This window comes from Musca domestica, unplaced genomic scaffold (genome assembly GCF_030504385.1).
Source record: "Musca domestica strain aabys unplaced genomic scaffold, Musca_domestica.polishedcontigs.V.1.1 4, whole genome shotgun sequence".
NCBI lineage: Eukaryota > Metazoa > Arthropoda > Insecta > Diptera > Muscidae > Musca > Musca domestica.
In genome coordinates this window covers 9271590-9296891 of record NW_026712328.1, presented here as the reverse complement: position 1 = coordinate 9296891, position 25302 = coordinate 9271590, and the positions used below count along the sequence as shown (strand labels likewise).

Genomic DNA, 25302 nt, shown 5'->3' with positions numbered 1-25302 from the left:
TATGCAAGTGTGGATACTGCAGAAAGAATTTCTCATCGCTTGCAATATCGAAATTGGATCGGAAGTGTTGCAATCAAAATGAAATGAGCTTAAGTTGCAGAAGCGACAGTGTCGCCAATGTCGTTAACTTACATTAGGCGTAATTTACAGGGTATATTCCTCTGTTGTGATACTAAAATGACAAATTAATGGAAATTAATTTGTGATATGATCCCCTTGTTGTAGTTTATGATGTAATCGTTGTATCAATTGTAAATGTGTGGATTGTAAGATCAATAGACTCTGACGTAATATCAATAACTACTTTTTGTGTAAACCGAACTTTGATATTGACAAAATAATGCAGATATATTTTTTGAATTCTTTTTATTATTTCTTCTGGTGCCCATTAAAAACAGAACGGATTAAATATGTTGGGTTCTATCCTCGGTGGCAGAACATTAAATATGTAAGCCTACGTTTTCCTATAGTGCACCTATTTCGACGGTTTTAGTCACATTTTCAGATGGCTTCACCCATATTATTGGTTTTTTAACCAACCGCACTCACTGTTATTTGTAGTTTAAAGTGGAACACGTTTGAATTCAGATATATTGCTATCAAAATGATTTCTTTAGCGAATGTTAGACTGTGGGTATTTAAAGTTTGGCTCGGCCGAATTTCACTGGTTTTTACGTCATTTTGGGACATTTTTGTTCTTCTTAACTCTGTTCTTGTCACTTTTCCATTATCTCCTCTTAACATGTTTGTAAGAGCTTTGGCTATTTCAGCGAATATTTTTATGAACCTTCTATAAAATTTAATAACCCATTGAGTGAACCCAATTCTCTTAATTTAGTTGGATATGGAAAGTACATCATGGTTCATTTTCGGTTTCATTTTCACACTTTTCCTGATACCACAAATCCAAGGAATTCTACCTCTTCTTTAAAGAAATCCCATTTATTCATTTTAACCTTCATATGTATTTGCGTCTTCCAATGTGGAAAAAAATTTTTGTAGGTGTTTAAGATGACTTTTACAAAAGATTACTAAGTCATCGATATAAACATAACATGCCTTGTCTATAAACTCTCTAAGAATCTCGTCCAAAGTCCTTAGGAATATAGAAGGACCATTTTAAAACCCAACGGGAAGTGTAGTAAATTCAAATTTACCATTACTTATGGCAAACACTGTTTTTGCATATCTTCCTCTCTAAAAGTTATCTATAGAAATCACTTTTTAGATTTACAACAGAGTATTTCCTCTCTGATTTTGCGGTACCACATTAGTCTCGAGTATAGGGTATATATCAAGAACAGTAAACAGTCACCACCTTCGTGGAATAGGTTATGCGTTCGCCTGGCTCTGCAAATAAATTCTTGTGCTTTTTAACAATATCTGATAATCTAGATGTCACATATACACTTGGCAGAAAAAAACTGCGTACAACGTACTAACCAAAACAACTTATTAAAAAAATGTTTCTATATACTTTTTATAAAATCCAAATTATTTTTTATTTATTAAAGATATTTAATTTTTCGATTATAAAATAAAAAAAATTTAATTTCTAAAAATAACGTTTAAACTAAACAAAAATTACAGACAACTCAAAAAATTCATTAGAAAAAGTCTGCGTACAGGATGCATAAGTTGAATAAACATATCCTTTTTTCGAATCCATCTTACAATTTAATAGGAAGTTGGATATCCTTTACGTTTTAAAGCTTCCGCTAAACGTTTAGGCATGGAATCGACAAGTTTAAAGGTTTCTGTTGAAGTGATTTTAGCCCATTCCTCTTGTAGTACATCCTTGAGCATAGACTTCAAGGTAATAGTGCGTTGGCGGATTTTTCGTTCAAGTGAATCCCATAGGTGCTCTATGGGATTCAAATCTGGTGATTGCGGTGGGTACGTTGTAGAGCAACCAAAGCTTAAGTATGTGCGCGGTATGTTTTGGGTCATTATCCTGTTGAAAATAATAGTCACTTCCTAGACCCAATTCTTCCGCGCTTTGCTTCAAATTTCTTTTTAAGATATTAAGATAAGCATATCCGTCCATAGTTGACTCAATAAATTCCATTCGACCCACACCATTACTAGCCATGCACCCCCATATCATTGCTCCCCCACCTCCATGCTTCACAGTAGGCATCAAGTTTTCCTTATTCAGTGCCGTTCCCTCTTTTCGCCATACAATCTTTCGCCCCTTAATTCCAAATATGCAAAACTTGCTTTCGTCTGAAAAAATGACTCTCTGCCAAAACTCCTGGGGCTTTTTCAAGTGCTCTTTCGCAAATACAATACGCTTTTGCCTATTTACAAGAGATATGAAGGGCTTTTTGTGTTCAACACGGCCATAATACCCAAATTTTTTTTTTAAATTTTTCGAACTGTATCAGTGCAGAGGGTCTTTTTAAAACTTTCCTTTATATTTTCAGCAATTTTTGATGAAGTTAGTCGAAAAAAACAATTTTACCAGATTTTAATTTATTTGAATGCTTCGAGATTATGCAATAGACTTTCAATAAAGTGCTTACTGTGATAAAGCTCAAAAATTTAATATATAAAAGTAATTTTTTAAGAAAAGAAAATAGAATATTAGCATGTACGCAGACTTTTTCTGCCATGTGTACATAACGTGGTTGTATACATTCATTTGATCTTTTACAGCGCTGACAGCTAATGAATCTTTTTCTTATACAATTTCTGATGTTTTCGGTATCAGCTAACACCCGTAATGTCTGTCCGTTACTCGCTCTTACGATCATAAAGAATGGAAACGGTGAACTTTTTATGCAAAAAAAAAAAAAGAAAAAAAAAAAAACAGTGTTGGTATCTTTATCCGACATGATATTATCAAAAGTGCAAATGTCATTGTCTTTTTGATCCAATAGATCATTTACTTTCTCCTCTATATTAATATAAGAGTAGCTTACCAAATCAGTTTTGTTATATCCAGCCTCTCTCTGTTGTCTGTAGTCGGGTAAGTTTAAGTTTCCTCCGGCGTCAATTATTTGGTCATTATGACTTTGTGTATTCAAATGAAAGTATCGTTGCACCTTTGGTAATGGCCCTTGCTACGATCCAACTAATATCTTAACTATAGGGTTAAACCGTTGCTTGATTGCGCAATTGACCTGCCTTGGAGGTGGAGGGTATTCAAAGTTCGGCCCGGCCGAACTTAAATCTTTTTTACTTGTTTGATTATAGGGAGTTACCGGCGAAGGCAATTTTCTGTCATTCGAAGTGGTACCCATTGCCAACTCCAAATTTCGTTAAAACTTATTAAACAAACTTATCAAAATGCCGAGATACGTTGACCTCATTAAACATATTTCTGTCATAGGAAGAGCAACCCATTGCGAACTCCAAACACTAAATTTGAGAAAAAAAATAAAAGTGTCTGTAAAAATTATCAAAACACCGAATCCCGGGAATTACCGTTATATGGGGGCTACATGAAAACAAGGACATGAGGTCTACAAACACCAACTTTAAAACAATAGCAAACAAGTAAAGAACATTAAGTTCGGCCGGACCGAATATTACATACCCTTATTAGCTAAACGTGGACTTCTAGAGCCATTTATATGCCATATAAGGCCTTTTACAAAGTTTGAGATAATTCCGCTAAAAATGTTTCTTAAGTATAAAAATATTAAATATAGGCAGGTATCGTTTATAGGGGTTTACGAAGACGTCTATCTGCACAGAATTTTTTGTCATTGGAAGTAGGGCCTATTACAAACTCTAAATATCAAAACTCAAACAAATTCCGTAAAAAGTTTGACACAAATCGTCAAAATACTGATTTTCTGAAGACAGAGTTATATAGGGACTATACCAAAACTTGAACCTGAATAAACATTTCTATGCAAGGTTTTTTCCTTCACACTGGAAAAGTGTGGCCATTTTAGCATTTTTGCAGCTAAATTTAGCATTTATTTTTTGTATTTTCCATTTAGCATTTTTCTTAGCTTTTTATACCCTCCACCATACTCTGGAGGGTATATTAATTTTGTCATTCCGTTTGTAACTCCTCGAAATACTCATGTCAGATCCAACAAAGTATATATATTCTTGATCAGCTTAAAATTCTAAGACGAATTAGCCATGTCCGTGTGTCTGTTGTAATCACGCTATCTTTCGAACAAATTGAGATAGAAGGCTAAAATTTTGCACACATGTATATTTTGCCAGTAGGCAGGTTAAGTTCGTAAATAGGCAATGTAGGTCCAAGTTATCATATAGCCCCCATATAACGTTACCTCCCGACATTCGGTATTTTAATGATTTTAGCGACATTATTTACCGGGATTGTTTCAAATTTCGCATGTGAACCCAATTGAGTGAACCCAATTCTCTTAATTTAGTTGGATATGGAAAGTACATCATGGTTCATTTTCGGTTTCATTTTCACACTTTTCCTGATACCACAAATCCAAGGAATTCTACCTCTTCTTTAAAGAAATCCCATTTATTCATTTTAACCTTCATATGTATTTGCGTCTTCCAATGTGGAAAAAAATTTTTGTAGGTGTTTAAGATGACTTTTACAAAAGATTACTAAGTCATCGATATAAACATAACATGCCTTGTCTATAAACTCTCTAAGAATCTCGTCCAAAGTCCTTAGGAATATAGAAGGACCATTTTAAAACCCAACGGGAAGTGTAGTAAATTCAAATTTACCATTACTTATGGCAGATACTGTTTTTGCATATCTTCCTCTCTAAAAGTTATCTATAGAAATCACTTTTTAGATTTACAACAGAGTATTTCCTCTCTGATTTTGCGGTACCACATTAGTCTCGAGTATAGGGTATATATCAAGAACAGTAAACAGTCACCACCTTCGTGGAATAGGTTATGCGTTCGCCTGGCTCTGCAAATAAATTCTTGTGCTTTTTAACAATATCTGATAATCTAGATGTCACATATACACTTGGCAGAAAAAAACTGCGTACAACGTACTAACCAAAACAACTTATTAAAAAAATGTTTCTATATACTTTTTATAAAATCCAAATTATTTTTTATTTATTAAAGAGTATTTAATTTTTCGATTATAAAATAAAAAAAATTTAATTTCTAAAAATAACGTTTAAACTAAACAAAAATTACAGACAACTCAAAAAATTCATTAGAAAAAGTCTGCGTACAGGATGCATAAGTTGAATAAACATATCCTTTTTTCGAATCCATCTTACAATTTAATAGGAAGTTGGATATCCTTTACGTTTTAAAGCTTCCGCTAAACGTTTAGGCATGGAATCGACAAGTTTAAAGGTTTCTGTTGAAGTGATTTTAGCCCATTCCTCTTGTAGTACATCCTTGAGCATAGACTTCAAGGTAATAGTGCGTTGGCGGATTTTTCGTTCAAGTGAATCCCATAGGTGCTCTATGGGATTCAAATCTGGTGATTGCGGTGGGTACGTTGTAGAGCAACCAAAGCTTAAGTATGTGCGCGGTATGTTTTGGGTCATTATCCTGTTGAAAATAATAGTCACTTCCTAGACCCAATTCTTCCGCGCTTTGCTTCAAATTTCTTTTTAAGATATTAAGATAAGCATATCCGTCCATAGTTGACTCAATAATTCCATTCGACCCACACCATTACTAGCCATGCACCCCCATATCATTGCTCCCCCACCTCCATGCTTCACAGTAGGCATCAAGTTTTCCTTATTCAGTGCCGTTCCCTCTTTTCGCCATACAATCTTTCGCCCCTTAATTCCAAATATGCAAAACTTGCTTTCGTCTGAAAAAATGACTCTCTGCCAAAACTCCTGGGGCTTTTTCAAGTGCTCTTTCGCAAATACAATACGCTTTTGCCTATTTACAAGAGATATGAAGGGCTTTTTGTGTTCAACACGGCCATAATACCCAAATTTTTTTTTTAAATTTTTCGAACTGTATCAGTGCAGAGGGTCTTTTTAAAACTTTCCTTTATATTTTCAGCAATTTTTGATGAAGTTAGTCGAAAAAAACAATTTTACCAGATTTTAATTTATTTGAATGCTTCGAGATTATGCAATAGACTTTCAATAAAGTGCTTACTGTGATAAAGCTCAAAAATTTAATATATAAAAGTAATTTTTTAAGAAAAGAAAATAGAATATTAGCATGTACGCAGACTTTTTCTGCCATGTGTACATAACGTGGTTGTATACATTCATTTGATCTTTTACAGCGCTGACAGCTAATGAATCTTTTTCTTATACAATTTCTGATGTTTTCGGTATCAGCTAACACCCGTAATGTCTGTCCGTTACTCGCTCTTACGATCATAAAGAATGGAAACGGTGAACTTTTTATGCAAAAAAAAAAAAGAAAAAAAAAAACAGTGTTGGTATCTTTATCCGACATGATATTATCAAAAGTGCAAATGTCATTGTCTTTTTGATCCAATAGATCATTTACTTTCTCCTCTATATTAATATAAGAGTAGCTTACCAAATCAGTTTTGTTATATCCAGCCTCTCTCTGTTGTCTGTAGTCGGGTAAGTTTAAGTTTCCTCCGGCGTCAATTATTTGGTCATTATGACTTTGTGTATTCAAATGAAAGTATCGTTGCACCTTTGGTAATGGCCCTTGCTACGATCCAACTAATATCTTAACTATAGGGTTAAACCGTTGCTTGATTGCGCAATTGACCTGCCTTGGAGGTGGAGGGTATTCAAAGTTCGGCCCGGCCGAACTTAAATCTTTTTTACTTGTTTGATTATAGGGAGTTACCGGCGAAGGCAATTTTCTGTCATTCGAAGTGGTACCCATTGCCAACTCCAAATTTCGTTAAAACTTATTAAACAAACTTATCAAAATGCCGAGATACGTTGACCTCATTAAACATATTTCTGTCATAGGAAGAGCAACCCATTGCGAACTCCAAACACTAAATTTGAGAAAAAAAATAAAAGTGTCTGTAAAAATTATCAAAACACCGAATCCCGGGAATTACCGTTATATGGGGGCTACATGAAAACAAGGACATGAGGTCTACAAACACCAACTTTAAAACAATAGCAAACAAGTAAAGAACATTAAGTTCGGCCGGACCGAATATTACATACCCTTATTAGCTAAACGTGGACTTCTAGAGCCATTTATATGCCATATAAGGCCTTTTACAAAGTTTGAGATAATTCCGCTAAAAATGTTTCTTAAGTATAAAAATATTAAATATAGGCAGGTATCGTTTATAGGGGTTTACGAAGACGTCTATCTGCACAGAATTTTTTGTCATTGGAAGTAGGGCCTATTACAAACTCTAAATATCAAAACTCAAACAAATTCCGTAAAAAGTTTGACACAAATCGTCAAAATACTGATTTTCTGAAGACAGAGTTATATAGGGACTATACCAAAACTTGAACCTGAATAAACATTTCTATGCAAGGTTTTTTCCTTCACACTGGAAAAGTGTGGCCATTTTAGCATTTTTGCAGCTAAATTTAGCATTTATTTTTTGTATTTTCCATTTAGCATTTTTCTTAGCTTTTTATACCCTCCACCATACTCTGGAGGGTATATTAATTTTGTCATTCCGTTTGTAACTCCTCGAAATACTCATGTCAGATCCAACAAAGTATATATATTCTTGATCAGCTTAAAATTCTAAGACGAATTAGCCATGTCCGTGTGTCTGTTGTAATCACGCTATCTTTCGAACAAATTGAGATAGAAGGCTAAAATTTTGCACACATGTATATTTTGCCAGTAGGCAGGTTAAGTTCGTAAATAGGCAATGTAGGTCCAAGTTATCATATAGCCCCCATATAACGTTACCTCCCGACATTCGGTATTTTAATGATTTTAGCGACATTATTTACCGGGATTGTTTCAAATTTCGCATGTGAACCCAATTGAGTGAACCCAATTCTCTTAATTTAGTTGGATATGGAAAGTACATCATGGTTCATTTTCGGTTTCATTTTCACACTTTTCCTGATACCACAAATCCAAGGAATTCTACCTCTTCTTTAAAGAAATCCCATTTATTCATTTTAACCTTCATATGTATTTGCGTCTTCCAATGTGGAAAAAAATTTTTGTAGGTGTTTAAGATGACTTTTACAAAAGATTACTAAGTCATCGATATAAACATAACATGCCTTGTCTATAAACTCTCTAAGAATCTCGTCCAAAGTCCTTAGGAATATAGAAGGACCATTTTAAAACCCAACGGGAAGTGTAGTAAATTCAAATTTACCATTACTTATGGCAGATACTGTTTTTGCATATCTTCCTCTCTAAAAGTTATCTATAGAAATCACTTTTTAGATTTACAACAGAGTATTTCCTCTCTGATTTTGCGGTACCACATTAGTCTCGAGTATAGGGTATATATCAAGAACAGTAAACAGTCACCACCTTCGTGGAATAGGTTATGCGTTCGCCTGGCTCTGCAAATAAATTCTTGTGCTTTTTAACAATATCTGATAATCTAGATGTCACATATACACTTGGCAGAAAAAAACTGCGTACAACGTACTAACCAAAACAACTTATTAAAAAAATGTTTCTATATACTTTTTATAAAATCCAAATTATTTTTTATTTATTAAAGAGTATTTAATTTTTCGATTATAAAATAAAAAAAATTTAATTTCTAAAAATAACGTTTAAACTAAACAAAAATTACAGACAACTCAAAAAATTCATTAGAAAAAGTCTGCGTACAGGATGCATAAGTTGAATAAACATATCCTTTTTTCGAATCCATCTTACAATTTAATAGGAAGTTGGATATCCTTTACGTTTTAAAGCTTCCGCTAAACGTTTAGGCATGGAATCGACAAGTTTAAAGGTTTCTGTTGAAGTGATTTTAGCCCATTCCTCTTGTAGTACATCCTTGAGCATAGACTTCAAGGTAATAGTGCGTTGGCGGATTTTTCGTTCAAGTGAATCCCATAGGTGCTCTATGGGATTCAAATCTGGTGATTGCGGTGGGTACGTTGTAGAGCAACCAAAGCTTAAGTATGTGCGCGGTATGTTTTGGGTCATTATCCTGTTGAAAATAATAGTCACTTCCTAGACCCAATTCTTCCGCGCTTTGCTTCAAATTTCTTTTTAAGATATTAAGATAAGCATATCCGTCCATAGTTGACTCAATAAATTCCATTCGACCCACACCATTACTAGCCATGCACCCCCATATCATTGCTCCCCCACCTCCATGCTTCACAGTAGGCATCAAGTTTTCCTTATTCAGTGCCGTTCCCTCTTTTCGCCATACAATCTTTCGCCCCTTAATTCCAAATATGCAAACTTGCTTTCGTCTGAAAAAATGACTCTCTGCCAAAACTCCTGGGGCTTTTTCAAGTGCTCTTTCGCAAATACAATACGCTTTTGCCTATTTACAAGAGATATGAAGGGCTTTTTGTGTTCAACACGGCCATAATACCCAAATTTTTTTTTTAAATTTTTCGAACTGTATCAGTGCAGAGGGTCTTTTTAAAACTTTCCTTTATATTTTCAGCAATTTTTGATGAAGTTAGTCGAAAAAAACAATTTTACCAGATTTTAATTTATTTGAATGCTTCGAGATTATGCAATAGACTTTCAATAAAGTGCTTACTGTGATAAAGCTCAAAAATTTAATATATAAAAGTAATTTTTTAAGAAAAGAAAATAGAATATTAGCATGTACGCAGACTTTTTCTGCCATGTGTACATAACGTGGTTGTATACATTCATTTGATCTTTTACAGCGCTGACAGCTAATGAATCTTTTTCTTATACAATTTCTGATGTTTTCGGTATCAGCTAACACCCGTAATGTCTGTCCGTTACTCGCTCTTACGATCATAAAGAATGGAAACGGTGAACTTTTTATGCAAAAAAAAAAAAGAAAAAAAAAACAGTGTTGGTATCTTTATCCGACATGATATTATCAAAAGTGCAAATGTCATTGTCTTTTTGATCCAATAGATCATTTACTTTCTCCTCTATATTAATATAAGAGTAGCTTACCAAATCAGTTTTGTTATATCCAGCCTCTCTCTGTTGTCTGTAGTCGGGTAAGTTTAAGTTTCCTCCGGCGTCAATTATTTGGTCATTATGACTTTGTGTATTCAAATGAAAGTATCGTTGCACCTTTGGTAATGGCCCTTGCTACGATCCAACTAATATCTTAACTATAGGGTTAAACCGTTGCTTGATTGCGCAATTGACCTGCCTTGGAGGTGGAGGGTATTCAAAGTTCGGCCCGGCCGAACTTAAATCTTTTTTACTTGTTTGATTATAGGGAGTTACCGGCGAAGGCAATTTTCTGTCATTCGAAGTGGTACCCATTGCCAACTCCAAATTTCGTTAAAACTTATTAAACAAACTTATCAAAATGCCGAGATACGTTGACCTCATTAAACATATTTCTGTCATAGGAAGAGCAACCCATTGCGAACTCCAAACACTAAATTTGAGAAAAAAAATAAAAGTGTCTGTAAAAATTATCAAAACACCGAATCCCGGGAATTACCGTTATATGGGGGCTACATGAAAACAAGGACATGAGGTCTACAAACACCAACTTTAAAACAATAGCAAACAAGTAAAGAACATTAAGTTCGGCCGGACCGAATATTACATACCCTTATTAGCTAAACGTGGACTTCTAGAGCCATTTATATGCCATATAAGGCCTTTTACAAAGTTTGAGATAATTCCGCTAAAAATGTTTCTTAAGTATAAAAATATTAAATATAGGCAGGTATCGTTTATAGGGGTTTACGAAGACGTCTATCTGCACAGAATTTTTTGTCATTGGAAGTAGGGCCTATTACAAACTCTAAATATCAAAACTCAAACAAATTCCGTAAAAAGTTTGACACAAATCGTCAAAATACTGATTTTCTGAAGACAGAGTTATATAGGGACTATACCAAAACTTGAACCTGAATAAACATTTCTATGCAAGGTTTTTTCCTTCACACTGGAAAAGTGTGGCCATTTTAGCATTTTTGCAGCTAAATTTAGCATTTATTTTTTGTATTTTCCATTTAGCATTTTTCTTAGCTTTTTATACCCTCCACCATACTCTGGAGGGTATATTAATTTTGTCATTCCGTTTGTAACTCCTCGAAATACTCATGTCAGATCCAACAAAGTATATATATTCTTGATCAGCTTAAAATTCTAAGACGAATTAGCCATGTCCGTGTGTCTGTTGTAATCACGCTATCTTTCGAACAAATTGAGATAGAAGGCTAAAATTTTGCACACATGTATATTTTGCCAGTAGGCAGGTTAAGTTCGTAAATAGGCAATGTAGGTCCAAGTTATCATATAGCCCCCATATAACGTTACCTCCCGACATTCGGTATTTTAATGATTTTAGCGACATTATTTACCGGGATTGTTTCAAATTTCGCATGTGAAGTTCGTTATGGATAGTTCAGCCCATGCCAGAAAATTGTCTGTGCAGGTCCACGTCTTCATATAGCCCCCATATAACGGTACCCCCTATATTCGACATTTTGATGATTTTAGCTACATCATAAACAGATTTTTCGTCAAGTTTCGCGTTTAAATATTGTAATAACTTATGACAAAAGTTGCCTATGCAGGTCCACGTCGTCGTATAGGCATTCGGTATTTTTAAGATTTTAACAGAATATTTCCCAATTTTTTTTTTTTTTTTTTTTTTGGAAATTGCCAAATTTGCACCAAATGGTGGAGGGCATTAAAAGTTCGTCCCAGCCGAACTTACAGCTTTTTTACTTATTGAAATTATTAGTTTAGCATTTTTTTTTGTCAAAAAATTTTTTATGCTGTAGTACTCTCTTAAATCCAATTTTTCTTAAATCTAAAAAATTAAATTACATTAACATTTTGAACGAAATTACTATTTTAGAAAAGCAAATTATAAGAAATTAAAAGTGCTTTAAATGAAAACCCGTTCAAGGCATTCTCTTCTTTTGTTATACGCAGAAGTTCGAAGAGTTTTTAGTGGCATGAACCTTATAAAAGCAGAAATTAGAAATAGAATGATATTATACACTATAAATTCACGTAAATATTAGGTTAAATAAAGGTTGCGAAGGTTTTAAGATTACAAACGATCTCATTCTAATCATCATTCGGTCTCTAATTTTCAAGTAGCAGGACTTAATACATTTTAATAAAATCATATAAAATTTAAAAACAGATGATGGACCTTATTGGTCCTCCTTCGGAATAACCTTCATGGATCTGGAACCAAATTCTTTTATCAAAAACCAGTCATCTCTAAAAATTTTCAAGTTTTGGATCGAAGTAATGCACATTCTTATAGAATTTGCCCTATATTAGAGCTTAAGAAAAGAGAGTCGTGCTATTCAGAACAATAATTGTAAATTAAGGTTTCTCTCTATGAATTGTTGTAAGAAAGATCAGAAGTGCGCCATTCGTGTATTTCTTATTTCGCCTGTAATTCACTTTCAGCATTTCGGTGGAATAGACATTTTGGCATTTTTTCCCACAAAAATTGGGGCCTATTTTATCCGCTAACTGTTATCCTATGGCCATCCAAAATGCTTGGAAGGGCCGATACCGAACTCCCACTTAAATTTTCCTAAGGATCGGACGATAATTATGACGTGTCAGCAAACTTTTAGTTTTTGGCCCATTTGAGCCCCTGAATATTTTGCGATCATCTCCAAAAATATCAGGCTTTTAGCAAATATATATCCCTAATATATCCGATATCTTCACTATCGACATTTAAGTAACGGTCAGAATTTACTATTTCGTCTATTTGCAATTTCACCGGGTCTATTTCACCCGCTCGATATTATCCGATGACCATCCAAATTGGAAAGCTTCTGCCCAGTCTTAAGCTCTAGCCCCATGCTAAATTCGGCGTCGATTGGTTTATAATTGTGACCTGTTGCGTGATTGCAAATTAACATAGGTAGTTCGGCTTAGTTTAGCGAGATTCGAAGATCAATATATACTTTCCTATGTGGGAAGCCAAAATTTCGAAATGTTACATAATTTTTGGCCCAATCAAACTTACTCCCAACACATAGTGTTGCAGGGATTAAAACGTATTTACATTTAGCATTATTTTTTGGCATTTTAATATTTTGTTTGGCATTTTTTAGCATTATTTTGATGCGTGTTAGCTGCAACACAACTTTAGATCTGAACTGAGAATACAAACTGCCAATAAAGAGAAAATTCTGGTTAAAATTGTGACTAAAACAACAAAATCTCATTTAATCTGCCGTAAAGTTACAAAGAGGCTTAACTAAAACGAGGACATATGTGGCCCGTTCCCAGTACTACATATTTCACGGACTTAAAAAAAGTGAAAAATATATTTGAAAAAAATGTCCTTGAAAATGTGAGTAAAATCAGTAAGGTTTCAAATATCGGTAGTTGGGGTTATAAGGGAGCTATAGAAAAATGTGGACGAAACCTTTGGTCCTTTGGTATTTTGTTAATTTTAGGCACATTTTTAATAAAATTGTTTGAAGATTTGAATTTGAGGTTCGTTATAGGAGCATCCCCTCTATGGCGGTATGCCTAACACATAAATATGGGGAATCTTGTGTCGGAAAAACTAAATAAAACCAGTAAAGAAAGTCTTAAAGTCGGGCGGGGCTTTACTAATTTAGTAGAGCTCCGCATAACAATTAAAAGTTCATACACGCTATGATTATAATTTAAAGTTCAAAGGACTAAATATGCCGAAGCATTTGTATCTTTTAAATTCGGACTTGTATTACCCATTTGGTGCACAATTAACTTGAAATCGGATAAAGATATATATGGGAGCTATATGCAAATCGGAACCGATCTCGACAAAATCTGGCAAAAATATTTCTAAGCTGTATTTGATATATTTCCCCAAATATTGTTGTTACAGAGTGCATATTACGGCTGCGGAGGACAAAAGTAACAAATCGGATGAACAATATATATGGGAGCTATAGCTATATCTGAACCGATCTTCACCAAATTACATACTAGCTTCTAGCCTCAATTCGGTCGTAAGTGCCAAATTCCATCCCATTTGGACAAATATTAGACGTTTGGTGCACAATAAAAGGTAAATCGGACGAATTTATATTTGGGAGCTATATCCAAATCTGAACCGATCTCGATAAAATTTAGCAAATGTATTTCTGAGTTGTATTTGATATATTTCCCGTTTGGTGCACAATAAAAGGCAAATCGGACGAAGATATATATGGAAGCTATATCTGAATTTTGACCGATTATCTCCAATTTCAGTAGGGTTCGTCCTTGGGTCAAATATTAATATTAACCATTACATATTAACCAATACATTACATTTTTCAATATCAAATACATTGGAGTAAGACCAATAATTGTATGACGATTCTATATACTACTTTTATGTATTTCTATTTCTTCCATAGGAATTACTACTACCACGCAATATTTCGCAAGGGGTAATAATTAGTAATCATTCGTTGGTACTACAAGGTGTTAGCAGAACAACAGCTGGAAATTTTTCTTGTGTTGGATTCAACAGTGAAGGGGAAGGATCGAGTCCGCCTTTCCCATTAAATATTTTATGTAAGTAATGTATGCATTTAGACGAATGTTACCAAAATGCCCGGAACCTACTAAATTTAAAACGTGAACAGTTTTGACAGAAGAATTTTTTTAGTTTTCCCTATATTCTATGATTGATACAAACATTTCTTAAAGAGCTTGGTGATGCAACACATAATTTAAACGATTAATTTTGTTTGTAATTGAAATAAAATATAAACATATAGCACTCACAAAAAAAATGATTATTGCTGATGATTTACATTTTAAGTTCGTAATAGTTAACTAATGGGGAATATTCAAAGTTCAGCCCGGCCGAACTTAACTGCTTTCTTACTTCTTTAGAATAATAAAGCAAATTTTCCATAAATGAAATCATTTGACAATATTACAGGACAAGCAGTAGATTTTGTGAATAGGATAGAGCTAGGCAGTACATGTTGAATCGAGCTGGTAGACCAAGTTTTCAATCATGCGCTGGAAATAATTAACAGCTCGTTCTTAAATTCTTAATTGAGAAATGTTGAACTCAATTTTTAAAATATTTGGATCCACAATAACACAACCCTACATCCACTATACTATATCGACTACAATATTTCCCCTTTGCAACTCCTCGAAATACTCATATTACACCCCGCAAAGTATATATACTGTGTATATCTAATTTACAATTTTCTACAAAAACACTGTGAACATCTAAATACCTACTGTAAGTATTAATATTAGATAAAACTTATAGGGTACCGTTACGTGGTAGGACTTATTTCCTTCAATAACACACAACGCCAAATTATATATAGTTTAGTATATGAATGCATCTGAATGGGTTCAAATACTCAAAATCGAGTGATTCCCATTGAAGATTTTTGAAGGGAGAAAACATACCTTACGATAATCCACGTGGATTTGTTTGAACATTTTGGCCAAAGTTTAACAAGTCTTAAAATCAGAAGGAGCCGTTACTGGTCAAGACCCTTAAGATTTCAAAAAATCAGGAAGTGCCGTTAAACGAGTAGGTTCGCTCTCTCCTAAACGTGTATCGGTAATCCCCCTTTGTATATCCTAAACCATACTAAGGAGCGTATAAAACTTTATCATTCTGTTTCCTAGAAATAGTTGGACGACATTCAAAGGCGAATAAGCTATGTCCGACTGTTGTAATCATGCTATATTACGAACGAATTGGGATATAAGACTATTCTTGCATGCAAACATGTATTCTATCAGAAGGCAGACCAAGTTCGTAAATAGATCATGTCGGTCCACGTTTTAGTGCTGGTCTCATGTAACGGCATATGTCGATATTTCGAGGTTTGTGGTTTAAATCGTCAAAATACGAATATCGGCAGAATTTTGAATTAGCGATGTCCACCTCTCTCTTGTAATTACGCTATCTGTTTAACGAATTGAGGTTTACGGCACCAATAGGCAGTCGATTCATGTCGGTAACGATTTAAGACACATTTTTAACGGAATTCTTTAAACTTCGGTACTTGTTTGCGTTCGTAATGGGTTCTATCTTCCGTGGCAGAGCATTTTCTATACACGTCCCCGTTTATCTAACGCTAAGTTTATGTTCAGGGGTACGAGTTTTGTGTAGCATGGAATTGTGGTTACTTGTCTTAAATGTCGGCAACGATTTAAGACAAATTTTTAACTGAATTCTGTAAACTTCGGTACTTGTTTGAGTTCGTAATGAGTTCTATCTGCCATGGAGAGTCTTCTCTATACACGTCCACGTTTATGTAAAGCTAAGTTTATGTTCTGGGGTACGAGTTTTGTGTAGAATAAAATTGTGGTTTTCTTTCTACCTTAATGTGGTAAATGTTGTTGTTTAACCAGTGCAATTTCAATTGGGCCCTTTCGCTCCTACAATTTTCAATCTAAGTGTCAATTAGAGCAAATTTAAGTGCCCCTTTGTGAGTTAATATTGTTGAGTATCAATGTTGTGTGATAATATACCGTAATTGTATTGTGTTTACAAGTGTGATTTTTATATTTCAATATCATTGTTTGTCCGAGTAAACATAACAAGTATTTCTTTTTTCGTCATAAATTTTTAATTTAAAATCTTAATATCAAGTGAAACAGAAATACAATAACTATTTTAAAAATGCTTGTATGGTTTTAGTTAACTTTTGGGCTCAATATTCCTTTTTATCTTATTTGGAAAGAATTCAGTAGAATAAAAAACAACTAATTTTGTTCTATAATTTTATAAACAAATAGCAAATAATTACATTTGTTTATATCCTTAAAACATTTTAATTTCCACATCTCTTTACAGATATTTTAATAATATATAGCTGACAATGCTAAGTGAAATTCCACAGTTCAATATGAAGAATCAGATAACATAGTTTTAATTAATTCATTCTACTTACTGAACTATTAAAAAATTCTTAGTCAAAAGCATATGGAGATAAACAAGCAAGACGTTATCAAAATATGGAAAAAGATAGTTTTAAAATTGCATAACCTAATCCTCCCTTCCGGCGAGGTTCCTTTGTCTAGGAGATGAAATCATAACTTAATTAAGTCAGGGAGGATTTTCAATCGCGAAAGACCTTTGCATAGGAGAATGAAAACCTGTTATACAAACTGAAAATACAACAGATGTTACCAATAGAGTTTTCTTGCCCACCATGAATATAAAAATAAAAATGTAAAGACAATAACAATTGTTATTTAATGTAATATAGCTACATGATAGAACTTTTTTTTATAAATGTTGAGTTTTAGTACAAAAGTACATTAGAGAGTTAGTACAAAAAGGAAAAGAAATAATATTGATCGTTAATAAATTTATAAATTGTAAAATAAAACTCCCACCATTTCTTATTGTACATAATTTAAACACTCGAATACATACAGGGTAAGATAAAGAAACTGCAACAATGCCAAGCGCCATAATTTTTACATTTTTTTAAATTTTATTGAATGAAAGCAAAAAATGTCGGAAATAGTATCAAATTTAAGAATAAATTTAGATTTGTTCGAATTGGTCACCTTTGGCGCGAATTGTGGCCTTCAAACGGCCAATGAAATCGTCACACGCTGCCCGAATGTTGCTCAGAGGTATTTTGGCCCATTCCCGGCAAGCGCTTGCTTGAGGTGTTCGACACTTTGGTATTTTTTTCCTTACTTTCCAAAGTACTCTAGACACAATAGTCCAACGGATTGGTATCTGGAGATTTTGTTGGCCATTGTGCGCTGGAAATGAAGCGAGGAACCCCAAGGCTTTAATACACCCTCCAGAACATTTTCGCCATAATATTTGGTATTTATTCTGATCACCATAGCCGGCGCTTGACTTCTGTTGGCCAACTGAAGCCTTTGGAATTTCAACGGCTTTATCCTGAACTCATTTTTCAACATTTGAACATTTTGAAAAGATTTATTCACATTTTAAATGATGGATGATGGAGCTCTAACGATAGCCGCTTGTGGTTTTCCAGCCAAATATAAAGAAATCACACTATCACGCTTGAATTCCATCGCGAATAACGCTTTTTGTACGCTTGTAAACAATATAATAAGCTGTCACTGGAATAATTTTAACAGCTGTCGGACAAGTGGCTTGGAAATGAAGTTGGTTGCAGTTTTTTCGTCTGACCCTGTATATTATTAGATATCAAAATATTCCATTTGCAACTCATCGTGTATAATACCCTTCCATTTGTATAATACCCTTCCATCCTTAAATGATTTGAGATTAAGTCCATTGCCGATGTTCTCATCAGATTTATCTTGACGAATATTCTTCATGTTTCTTCTTGACAATCCTGACTGAGTTAACTGATTTCGGTATTGATAAGCAATCAGTAGCTAATGCAACTTACAGCACTAAGTACTGTTAATCTCGGTAATAAAGGAAGAAAACCTAATATTTTTGTTACTTATACGAGGGCGGTTCGAAAACTTCTTACCCTGTCAAATAAAGAGAATAGTTAGTTCTTCAAAACCATTTATTTTTCAATATAATCTCCTAAAACTTTAATACACTTAGTCAAACGCTTTTCTAGCAATTCTATCCCTTGATTAAAATAGTTTTCCCCAAGGTCTTCAAAATATTGGCTTACAACTGCATCTTCATTTGAGGTAAAACGCTTGCCAGCAAGATTTTTTTTTTAGATTTTGGAACAAATAAAAGTCACTGGGAGCTAAATCAGTTAGTTCTTCGAAAACATTTTTATTTTTCAATATAATCTCCTAAAACTTTAATACACTTAGTCCAACGCTTTTCTAGAAATTATATCCCTTGATTAAAATAGTTTTTCTCAAGGTCTTCAAAATATTGGTTTACAACTGCATCTTCATTTGAGGTAAAACGCTTACGAGCCAACATTTGTATCAACTGCAATAAGGACCCCACCAGTGATATTAACTGTTTCAGTGATATTAACTGAAACCGGTTGTGGAACAGTGTTCTCCACAGAAACTATTGCTTTGCGACTAGGCATTCCCTTAGTTGGTGCCTTTTTCGCAGCCCTTTTGCGTTTCTGGCCAGAAACTGACGGTGACGACACAAGCTCATCTAATTCTTGGTATTTCTCAAACAATGTAGAGAAATTCTCAAATCGGAGTGATGGTGAGGAAATTCTTTTTTCATCGATGTCAATTCCGACTGCAAATCGTTTACAAAATTATAAAAGTCTGCAGAGAGTTTCCTACATTGCACACAACACCAATGAACACCAACATTATTTCTAATTGTGTCTACAACTTTTGCATTAATCCTAGCACATTTTGCATGCCATTGATTAAGACAAAACCAACAGGTAACACACAATTCATCCTCTGCAACAATATTACACAATTCAAAAGGGCACGACATTTTTTATTTTAATTATTATTTATTTTAATTATAGTTATTTCTTTTTTAATACACAAGTTACAACTATATTTTTCAAGATTAGATCTGTAGCTGGATTTTTTTTATTTATTTATTTTATTCTTTTTTAAATTCTTTTTTAAATGTTGGCAACTCTTATGAGATGACAAACAAAACAAGACGATATGTTACAACAACTAATTAGGTAATGTAACAAAAGAAAGAGGATAAAAGGAGAATGTACAACTACACAATTTGAAAATTGATATTACTTTAAAATACAAAACAAGATTTTAAAACACTACACCAATTATCACTTTGAGTTACAAAATCACTATTGAACACTTTAATACACTTTTTTACCAGATTAATTGATTTAATGAAACATGTAACTAATAATTTTTTCAAAAGAACGGAGCACCACAATTTTTTGACACTAATTATGTAAGTAGTAGGTAAACCCAGTGCGCTTCGCTACCCCTTTTGTTTTTATATGTTAAAAAAAAAAAAAACATATTCAATATATATATATGTATGGGAGATATATCCAAACATCAAACAAAATGTGTATTATCCCAAAGAATATTTTCCTTAACCACATCTATTTCCTCTCATCAACTTTAATATATTAAAGTTATAATTCCTTCAATTTGTGAGATATTGGAGTATCCATCGATTCTTTCGTTCAATTAAAGACATCACATTGCCACGGTTCACGGTTTGGGAAATGCCAACAACAGCTTATGGCTACAATTCCCAAAGCACGATGTGAATTTTAAAAACCTTTTATGCCTTCAGGTCTGGACATTGTGGGACCATTTCACAATAAGAATTTTACGAGTGTCACCAAAGGGTATCTGTATGAGTTCGTCTGCTTTTCCACGGAGGCAATATCCTTGGAAGCATACCCGATTTTTATACATCCACTTTGCTTGCAGCATTTAAAAGATTTATTGCCCGATGGGATTGTTCCTTATATTTGCACTCCGATAATGAAATCAGAACTATTAATAAAGAATAACATGGAATTTAAAGAATGGCATTTAAAGCATATAGCTGGGATTTTGCCCAAAATAGAAGTAAGCCTAAACTCCAGGCCCTTAACTCTAGATCACTTCATGATCGCGACGACACTCTTGTTCCAATCGATCCTGTCAATAGTCAGGCTCCCTTATCAATTCAAAATCGGCAGCAGCGATTCAAATTTCTACGCCAGAAGTTTGAATAAGACGAAAAAACGAGTGTCTTAAAGAACTACAGAAGAATCCGATAAATAATACCAAAGAAGGCCAATTTGCTGTTATTAAGTTAGAGAATCTTCCACCAAATGATTGGCGCCCTGGTAGAATCACACGAGTGTATTTCGAATATGGCAAAAGAGTCAGAGTCGCTGATGTTCGACCCGAGAAAGGAAGAGTATCTCATCCTATTACCAAGCTAGTGGTATTATGCATCTATGACCCAAAATCATACGAAGAAAAACCATGTGTTGATGCAGAAGTATTCCAAAACCAATATTCAAATTGTCATATTTAGCTTCTAATACCTAGACTTTTTTTCAACCACTTATTTCCTTCCCTTTAGTGAATGGATCCCCACGAGAGAGTTTCCGAAACCAACACATAAATTTTTCGGTTGTTCCGGCAATTCCATTCATTAAAGTCTTGCTTTCGCTTCGGACTATCGTTATTATGAATCTTAAAGTAAACGTTTCCCATATTATATATATTTTTTATCACAACATACGTATTGAATCAGCTTCACGCAGTTTATGATTTAGTAGAATAATATTATTAAATTACGAGTATATTATTTAAAATTTTATTATTATATTATACAATATTAATTGAAATCGAATCATTCCAAAAGGACGACTATTTGATTACGTTAATAACGCACTTTCTTTCGAGTTTCAGTACCTTTATATGAAAATTTCCCGATACAAAATTGGAAAAATATTAATTAGAGGTAATAAAGAAACGGATTTAGCTTGCAAATTGCATGTCACTTGGTGTTTTATATAACCACGATTTTGTAATCAGACCAAGAAAACTACGCATAGTTTGAGCTTCTACCTGTGGGATTAAGGTCTATCATTTCTGATAATAATGTAGCTCCACACAACTCGAGTCGTGGAATCGAAAGCATTTTGATTGTAGCAACTTTTTTAGATGAAATTAAATTAGTGTGCACAGCGTTAAAATAGTATTTACGAATATATGCCCTTTCCGAGGCATCAGCAAATCCATGGAACTATACTTGACTTTCAGGTGTGAAATTTTTCCAACGGGGAATACTGATTTTCTGTGTTGTGGCATAGTTGGATTGGAATGACTTCTAATCCAATTCTGTACGATCCAACCATATTCTTTGCATTATTTCGGCATGGATAATGACTTACGCAAGCCATCCAGCTGTATCAAATAACCGTGAACTTTGAGATAAAACTTCGCGCTTGGTGTATGAACACATATCCAGAATCTGAGGCGTGTTGAAGTGAAATGCATCGGAATTCGGTTTCTATCGTATACCATTTTGACAGTATATAGAATTTACTTTCCATTTTGTCGTGGTGAATTCGGCAGAATCCAGAGCATTGATAACACAATTGCCTGTCTCGACAATTGTCTTAAAAGAAGATACGTTGGAATGGGGTGTGGAAGGATTTACCAGTATCTGTATATACACTTTTGGTTTCGAAATCAATGTCACTACGTCATTTTGTAGGACTGGCCCTGTGCAAAGTACGCCATTAAGGCTTACTCCATTGTAAGTAGAAGATGAAGCATTGAATACCGCTCGGCCCTTAGTAGTGGTACTTTCCGCCTTTATAACCGCGTGGCAAGTAGTAATATGCTGAAGACATTATGACGTTGGACGTGAAACGGAGGGCACATGATTATGTGTACGATATTCCAGAAGAGTTTGGTCGTACTCTTTCTTAAAAGTTGAATCACGAAGAAATCATCCTTAATTTCCCTAAAATTCGGACGTATACCTAGTCCTTTATTGCCCTAAGTGTAAATGCTTTGAACCCTTTCTTTAAAACAAAGTGGAACAAGGTATCTCTCATCGGATTTTTTCTTGTGGACTTTCAATACAACTCTTTACAATATTTATCTGTGTGGGATGCGAGTCGCTTTTGTAAAGAATTTCCCACTTCCCAGAATTGTGAAATTTGTTTGTCTAGAGAAATTTCACACACCAATGAAACGAACTTAATAAATGATGCAAAATTTCGAGTTGATAAAGGTCCATTCAGTATCTATCCGAATACTGTCTCTTGGGCCAGTAAGAGGCCACATATGTTGCGTTTATATCCCGACAACATAAAAGATGGGAACAAATCTGCGCCCAAAATATCACTTTGGAGATTTCATAAGATGTAACATCGGCGAGGAGAATTTTGTGGAGGCTTGGGAAGAGAATTACAATGGATATTTTGGGATGGAAGATTGTTGGACAGATGCGGAACAACCAGACCAGAAACTGTTCTATAAAATTTATTATTAACATTGGAGCCTTAGTTGAACGCACATTCCTTCTGAATGTCAACCACCAAACTATAAGAAGGAGATTTCGTAACTTCTCGGAGGTAAATGACCCTTCAGAACCATAGTCAGAGCTGTACCTAAAAGCACACCCTTAGAACTTGATGAAAGACAAGTTTGTACAACACTGCTTGAATTGCTAGTGGCCGGTTTAAAAATCGTACTAAACCGATTGCTAAGAAAAACCTTAAGATCGGACCATGAACATATCCCGTAAAGGAGGCCAGGATTGGACACTTTGGAGAGTAGTCAATTCGCATGGTAGAATGTGGAAACAAGTTCCTACTTTGAAATTGATTTTTTCTTTGAGAAAAATTCTGAATGAATTCATTAATAGTTGAAATACAGCAACAATAAGTTGCATACGACTTCGCATACTTATCTTCGACTGTCTTTATATCGCCAGTTTTTTCTTCGTTTTGGTCTTCAACATCGCCACATACTTCTTCTTCCTATTCGTCTTGATTTGAGAGGTCTGACAAACATTCCCCATAGAAATGTTAAAGTTGAGACCAAATTGTCTTCAAATTGTCCCTATGGGTTTCGAGATGAAAAACAGTGGATGTGGAAAATTAGTTGTTGTTGAAAGTAGCTTCGAACTCTACGAGACTATCGGCCAACCGTATAAATTACCTCTAGGGATATGATGTATAAAAGTGTGTAAAAATCCGTTAAAGAAATCACTAACAGGGGGGAGCGTACATAAACTGGGATACTTCTTTGAAGATGTCTCACTTTATGTAAAAAAAATTTATACAAAAAGGTCATCTTCTCTTCAGATCTCAGTAGAAGTATATGAAATATTAATGGTAAAAGCAATGTATATGACTTATTTATGTTGAAAACCAATGTGCGCTTTGTGAGCAAGGTAAGCAAGGTGAGCAAGAACAAAGGGATAATGTAGAGTACAACCAAACAAACAAGGATGGGCATAGTTCGTACATGCGCAAAGTTCTCTTCTTAAAGAGAATATTAATGTTATTGAGAAATGATTATTGATCACAGTTAATGTTTAACAGAAACATATATTTTTCTTCATTTTTAAAAACTACTACATCCACTGGGTTGAAGCAACGAGAACAAATAGGTCTGGTCGTGCAAGTAGAGGCTGTCTATATGGCTTTAAAAAACATGACTACCATAAAATTCTAAGTCGATTGATTTAACGATGTCCGTCTGTGTCTTTCCGTCTGCCTTTTGAAATCACAATACAGCCCACATTTTCTGACGTAGAGCTTCAAAATTTAGCGGAACAATTTGTATTGTGTCTAGGATGGTTGGTATTGAAAAGGAGATATATCAGTGATATGTCCCACAAACACAATCCGAATGGGATAATCTTTTTCCTCAAGTTCCCAATCAACCAACAGTGTTTGGTTAAGTTGGTTTTCTTATGCTACGTCAATGGTAGTGGCAAAAGTTCGAACTTGTGCTGATGGGATAGAATCAGTGACAAGCCAGACACATACTGTGTTGTAGGATAAAGATCGGCTCCTAACAACAAATCTGCTGGAAGACATTTCCAACGAAAGCGTGGTCACATTGTTTTTCGCTTAGCCTATTAAGCTGGACCGAACAAGGCTTTATCGAGTCCCTTAATTGCCATTGTTGTTTGTAATAGGCTTTGGTACATTGGGGTTGTGGAGTGTTCGACATTATGGTATCTGTTTTGGAAGAGGGAAAAGAATCGTCGAACAAAGCACCGGGTAGTCGGTTGCACAAAGAACCCTGTAGACTCGGAAATGCTGGTATTCACCGCTAAAGTGATTTTTGGTAGATAATCGTCCAAAGTGTTCTTAGCTAGCTGCGCCATTGTTGTTTTAATTATTCTAATTAATTTTTCTCCTGTAAGTATTTATCCAGGTTCCGGCTAGTAAGCCGACTACCGTTGTCGGTTATGAGCAGTTTAGGGGTCCAAAACGCGCACGAACCCTTTCCCTAAACGCCCTAACTACTCCTTCTGCCGTGGCCTTCCACCCATTTAGTGAATCGGTCGATGAATACCAAAAGCATACAATTGCCATGTTTATTTGCCATGGGGGCTATACCAAAACGTGGACCTATTTATTCCATGTTTCATCACCGTATATATATATATATATATATATATATATATATATATGTATATATATATATATATATATATATATATAAATATATATATATATATATAAATATTACAGTCACCAGTAGTTATTTTAAAAATAACTTCTATGACAAAAAAACATTTTTACCCAAGTGACGAAATCGTAAGTTCAATAGAGAGGAACCAAAGAATTAAATAAAACTAAAATTCTTTTGGAAAATCTTCCTACAACCGCAATTATAAACATTTTCATCATTCTCCACGCAACAGCATCAACAAATAACAAAACACAAGTGGTTAGCTGCGCAGCAAAAACCAAGTTTTCACCCTGC

General features: G+C 34.3%; 1 protein-coding gene across 4 annotated transcripts in view; it reads left to right on the top strand.

The window, feature by feature from the left end:
- LOC101896953 (hemicentin-1) overlaps window positions 1-25302 on the top strand; it is a 1222160-nt gene that overhangs the window by 649965 nt on the left and 546893 nt on the right. For all 4 annotated transcript variants that reach the window (XM_059126810.1, XM_059126809.1, XM_059126813.1 and 1 more), the window contains exon 9: window positions 14358-14517. In XM_059126810.1, the coding sequence (XP_058982793.1) occupies window positions 14358-14517 (160 nt within the window). The remainder of the gene's footprint in view (window positions 1-14357; window positions 14518-25302) is intronic.